At 48.8% G+C, this 6000-nt stretch overlaps 1 protein-coding gene and 1 long non-coding RNA gene across 2 annotated transcripts; both read right to left on the bottom strand.

Moving 5' to 3' along the window:
- Nucleotides 1-246: 246 nt before the first annotated feature.
- LOC135078743 (RNA-binding protein 42-like) lies at nt 247-1173 on the bottom strand. The gene is made up of 2 exons (XM_063973301.1): nt 1102-1173; nt 247-510 (listed from the first exon to the last, which is right to left on the bottom strand). The coding sequence occupies exons 1-2, from the start codon at nt 1171-1173 to the stop codon at nt 247-249; spliced, it is 336 nt and encodes a 111-aa protein (XP_063829371.1).
- A 942-nt stretch (nt 1174-2115) lies between these two features.
- LOC135079035 (uncharacterized) lies at nt 2116-3343 on the bottom strand. Its single transcript, XR_010258706.1, has 3 exons — nt 3273-3343; nt 2625-2711; nt 2116-2285 (listed from the first exon to the last, which is right to left on the bottom strand). It is a non-coding gene; the product is annotated as an uncharacterized LOC135079035 (long non-coding RNA).
- Between the last annotated feature and the right edge of the window lie 2657 nt (nt 3344-6000).

The following is a 6000-nucleotide window of genomic DNA, read 5'->3' as shown; positions in this document are numbered from 1 at the left end:
GTCGAGGTCGGGCGGCGAGGCGGGCGAGTCCAGCGACAGCGGGAAGATGGTCTGCGAGCCCCGCGGCGGCGACATGTGTCCAGCGACGGTCGTCGGTCCGTCGAGTGTGGAGCCACTCACCCTTGAGGTCGTCGAGGTCGGGCGGCGAGGCGGGCGAGTCCAGCGACAGCGGGAAGATGGTCTGCGAGCCCCGCGGCGGCGACATGTGTCCAGCGACGGTCGTCGGTCCGTCGAGTGTGGAGCCACTCACCCTTGAGGTCGTCGAGGTCGGGCGGCGAGGCGGGCGAGTCCAGCGACAGCGGGAAGATGGTCTGCGAGCCCCGCGGCGGCGACATGTGTCCAGCGACGGTCGTCGGTCCGTCGAGTGTGGAGCCACTCACCCTTGAGGTCGTCGAGGTCGGGCGGCGAGGCGGGCGAGTCCAGCGACAGCGGGAAGATGGTCTGCGAGCCCAGCGGCGTGCGTGTCTCCTTGCGGCGCGGCGGCGACACCAGCGGCGGCGCCGGCGTCACCTGCACATACAGATTGGTATTAGTATAATGAAATGCAACACATATCTTATGCTACCCCATACTAGTTCGAACGTTATCGCCTCATCGGCGCAGGCGCAGCGGCGACGTGACATTAAAGCTGAGTACAGGTACACCAAACGTGAGCGGGCAGCATTGCTTGTCCAAAAAAACCGCGCATATATCTTCAGACGCTTCCGAGTTTCCCACGAGTGATTTCTCAACGAGATCGCTGCGTGTGCGCTGCTAGCACCTGATGCGTTCGATTCGATTTTTAGCGTCCACTTTCCGCTGCATGCACGTTACATTTACGCCGAAATAATTGTCAAAAGCGAGCCGTTTCACAAGTCGCAGCCAACACTACGCGTAGACATGACCCCATACTCTTTCAAGATTATTCACTAGTCATTCTGCCGCGTGTAGTTAAACCCCATTAGGTATACTCACCGGCGTGGTAGGTTTCGCAGACCGCAGTAATGGCTATAGGCCTGGTAGGTGCCCGCGTGTAGTTCATCTCGACATATCCATCAGACACGAGCGGGGCTTTTCAGCAGCGCTCATCCAATATTACACACAGGCACTAGCGACACTCACCGGCGTGGTAGGTTGCGGCGGGCGGACCGCAGTAATGGCTATCGGCCTAGTAGGCGCCCGCGTGAAGTTCATCTCCACATATCCATCAGACACGAGCGGGGCTTTTGAGCAGCGCTCATCCAATATTACACACAGGCACTAGCAACACTTACCGGCGTGGTAGGTTGTGGCGGCCGAACTGCACTAATGGCTATGGGCCTGGTAGGTGCCCGCGTGTAGTGTAGGAGCTTGCGCGGGGATAGAACCCAGTAATCGTTCAATATTATTCCCTAATCATTTCAACGCGAGTGTAATTAGCCTCGAGAACAAGCTACGGCGGCTACGACGAGCGTCACTGCTACGAAAAGTGTCTAGGTGGAGAAAACATTTTAGTAGCTATAGGAGCCTAGTAGGGTCGCTACGAACTTCTACGACGCTTGCTTGTGCTACGGTAGGTTGATCATGTGGACACTCAATGGCGTGGTAGGTTGCGGTGGTCGGACCGCAGTAATGGCTATCGGCCTGGTAGGTGCCCGCGTGTAGTTCATCTCGACATATCCATCGGGCACGGGCGGGACTTTAAGACTTAACGCGAGGAGATGACCCCATAATCGTCCCGTATTACACACAGCACTAGCGACACTCACCGGCGTGGTAGGTTGCGGCGGGCGGACCGCAGTAATGGCTATCGGCCTGGTAGGTGCCCGCGTGTAGTTCATCTCCACATATCCATCAGACACGAGCGGGGCTTTTGAGCACCGCTCATCCAATATTACACACAGGCACTAGCAACACTTACCGGCGTGGTAGGTTGCGGCGGGCGGACCGCAGTAATGGCTATAGGCCTGGTAGGTGCCCGCGTGTAGTTCATCTCCACGTAGCCGTCAGGCACGGGCGGAGCCTTTGAGCAGCGCGGCGTTGCGCGGAGACATGACCAGTCGTCCAATATTACACACAGCACTAGCGACACTCACCGGCGTGGTAGGTTGCGGTGGGCGGACCGCAGTAATGGCTATAGGCCTAGTAGGCGCCCGCGTGTAGTTCATCTCCACATATCCATCTGGCACAGGCGGGGCCTGCGCGGGCGCGGGCGGCGAGCGGCGCGGGAGCAGCGCGGCGTTGCGCGGAGACATGTCGACGTACTCGTCCACATTCGGCCGCCGCGCCTCGAAGCCGCCCGTCGGTGGCGTTCGAGACACTATCACCTGGATAGAAGAGAAAACGTTGATTTAATTGCACGGTCTTGATGGTGAAAAAACGAATTAGAGCGCCTTCAAATTAGAGGTGTGAGGAAGCGCAGTTGCATCGCAACTACTGCGATAAACGTAAATGGTAGTGGCACTGCAACTGCGCTTTTACAAATTGTATGAAAACTAGTAGTAGTGCCGCAAACGCTAGTGGTGCCACTGCAGCGTTTCCTCACGTCTCTAATTTAAAGTCGCCCTTACATTCTTCTTCTTTTCGTGCGACAACAAACCTTATTACATTGATCGGTGCGGTTGTGTTCAGAAACTTCTAAAGGAAATATAAAATAATTAAGTTACCTTGGCTTGTGGCGAGTTAGCTGAGAAGTCCAGTTCCATTAGGTCTTCAGCAGACGCTCTCGGCAGCAGCGGAGCAGATGCTGGTGCCTGTACAAATAACATAAGAGTTTTACAAGAATGTAGACATGATTTAATTTACAACATACAAAGAAAACACAATGTCAAGTTACGCACAATAAAATCTTGGGATGGGTAATATTATATCGTTCTTGCATCTGTTTTGCACTAGAGAAAAATCGATCCTTGAGTTCTTTGACCCGGTATTTGGGCTTTTGTTTTCTATGTTCTGATAGATTTCGTTGCATGTGCAATGACAGTTTAACTCCCGCAGGACGATGTTTGGGTGTTTATTGGCTGTCAAGCTGATCCTGGCCACACAAGAGATGAACGGTCCCTTTACTTTGGAGTTTGAGTACATCTGGCTGGGGTTGGAATTCACTGCGCAGGAACGTACTTTGGAATGTGTTTGATTTGCCTCAATATGATAGCTGCGTAAGAGCGTATCTTGGGATGCGTATTCACCCCGTTACGTGAGCCTGGTTACCGTGAACCTGGTTGGGGTGCGGCGGGTGGTGGTGCCCACGCTGCAGGCGCGGTGCCGCTCGCCGCGAGCCCGCCTGGTGTCCGCCGGTACAGCAGCCTGGTTACCTTGGGGTGCGGCGGGTGGTGGTGCGCGGGCCGGCAGCGCGCGCCGACGCTGTAGGCGCGGTGCCGCTCGCCGCGCGCCCGCCTGGTGTCGGCCGGTACAGCCCGGTTACCTTGGGGTGCGGCGGGTGGTGGTGCGCGGGCCGGCAGCGCGCGCCGACGCTGTAGGCGCGGTGCCGCTCGCCGCGCGCCCGCCTGGTGTCGGCCGGTACAGCCCGGTTACCTTGGGGTGCGGCGGGTGGTGGTGCGCGGGCCGGCAGCGCGCGCCGACGCTGTAGGCGCGGTGCCGCTCGCCGCGCGCCCGCCTGGTGTCGGCCGGTACAGCCCGGTTACCTTGGGGTGCGGCGGGTGGTGGTGCGCGGGCCGGCAGCGCGCGCCGACGCTGTAGGCGCGGTGCCGCTCGCGGGCCGCCGGCGCGCCGCCCAGCGCCGCCCGCGAGCCCACGCTCCACGCGCGCGGCGGCCGCTCTCCTTCTACTATGTGCGACATCGCCGGCTCCAACTGGTATTCACTGGAAGATAGATAACAAATTTTATTGACGGGCATGCAATGAAATACAAGGCCAGCGTAATAGGAAAAACGTATACGAAATATACGCAGAATAACAGCGTCCTGTTCTGGGATCTACCACAGAGCAGGAAACAATGCTGAGCGGATGCCATTTTGGTTCAAACATGTACAAATACTTTGAACTGTAAAATTGTAATAATTGTTTTGGAACAAATAAAAAAAAATCCTTCTTTCTTTCAAATAAAGAAATGCTGGTACCGAAATCCGAAAAAGGCATTAACAACAGCTTGAAGCTGCCATTAATAACTGCTGGAGCAATTATTATTAAATTAACTGCTCAACAAGTCAAGCGCGCGCGTTTTTAAATGAAAAGCGCGTGCGCATGAAACTGCGCGAGAGCAGTCGACAGCTTGAGCAGTTAGTGCATGCCTGGGGACCGTACGATAAAATATTCGTGCTGCTAATCGCTATTAACAGTCACAACTGCTCAATCAGTTCCATATATCGTCGTTCATATTGCAATTTGTTCTATGTCAAAAATTACAAGTTTACAGAAGAGTAAAAAAACAGAACAGCGTGCGGGAAAAAATCTTTTAAGATACCAAAATGTTTTTAACTAATGTTTCCTAAGTTTTATTTTGTTAGAATTTTTTTAAATTTTTTGTCATTGAACAAATTGCAATATGAACGACGCACTGTGGTCAATTTTCAAACTTTAGCGGTAGAAAATTCAACTTTATCAATGTGCAGGTAATCCGAAAAATAAACGATATTTCTATTTTAGGGTTAGTTGTTTACATTATAAAGAAATATCATCAGTGTACTCTTATCGGTTCCTAAGATTCATTAATTTAAAGTTAATAATCTGTGTGTTCTAGTATTTCTATTTTAAGATAGACGGATTTGTGCGAGTTTTCTTTTGTTATTTGCTAAATACCTATCCAATAGTAAGTTTAGTAAAAAATGGTGATAATTAGTGAAGGTCAGTACATTCTATTTTCATATTAACAATTTAAAATCTGGCAGATTTTCATATCATAAATAAATAGGGAATTTGACTACCGTTTTTATACATATTTAGCAGATAAAAAGGAACATACGTTTTTAGGAACTAATTAGAAATAAAAACTTTTGTTATTTGGTCATAGGCTGAAGTGTTACCTATTCAAAAATATCAGTTTTATTTGCAGAAATTTGCAGTCTCATTGGATTTTTTCAATTTTTTAGGCAATGGAAGTGCTATCAAAAACATGGAATTATTTGAATTATTATCAAAAAATCCTCCGATGAAGCTGATGTCCCAGAATAGCAAAGATTTATTGTTCAACTTTATTTTAGACTCTATTGGAGTATCAGAATTGAACATAACAAACCAAAAAAATTTTCAAAATGCAATTCATAATTTTTGTACAATTACTTCAAGATTGTGGCTGAAATCAGATCAAAACAGTAAAAAATTGCGAAATATCACCTTCACATGCCTTCATAGGATATTATGAGTGTCTGTTACATATTTCGTAAAAAATACAATAAGAAATAAACAAGCTCGTGGCGAAATAAACAAGAAAATTGTAGCAGAAAGAAAAGTACACATTCAAACGCAATTCAAGGAGTAACTTGGTTTGCTAGTTGATGTTCCTAAGCCTGGGTTCGGGAACAGCAATGATGGCAATACTGCTAGATGCTTCTTTGCTAATCCGGGTAAGTATATCGTCAAATATTACCGGAATTGATAGCGAATTGAGAGGTTCGGTATCATCTTAAAAATCCTTATCTCTGGTTACAAAATAAATAGCGTCAAATTCGGAGAATATGCTAAAGACACTGCTATGAAATATGTTGATCTTTATAATTGGTATTCTATGACACCAACCGTTAAAGTTTTAGTACACGGCAAAAACATCATAGACAATTTCATACTACCAATCGGCATGCTCGGAGAGGACTCGCAAGAAAGTCCCCATAAAGACACCAGAAAAATGACCAGACAACTAAACAATGAAGATCTCATTAAAATACTGCTTCTATCTTCAGATCCCATCATGTCTAATATGAGATCTATAACCGTGAATAATAAGAACACCTTGTCAGCTGAAGTTCTAAATTTGTTACAAGAACCAGAAGTCGTAATCATTGAGGGATGACATTCACATACCTAAATTATGTATAAAATAAAAGTAGTTAACGTTTAAGCATGATATTCTATATAATATAATTAAGT

This window comes from Ostrinia nubilalis, chromosome 15 (assembly GCF_963855985.1).
Source record: "Ostrinia nubilalis chromosome 15, ilOstNubi1.1, whole genome shotgun sequence".
Taxonomy (NCBI): domain Eukaryota; kingdom Metazoa; phylum Arthropoda; class Insecta; order Lepidoptera; family Crambidae; genus Ostrinia; species Ostrinia nubilalis.
Note: the sequence above shows the minus strand (reverse complement) of the source record. Positions and strands in the feature narration are given on the sequence as shown.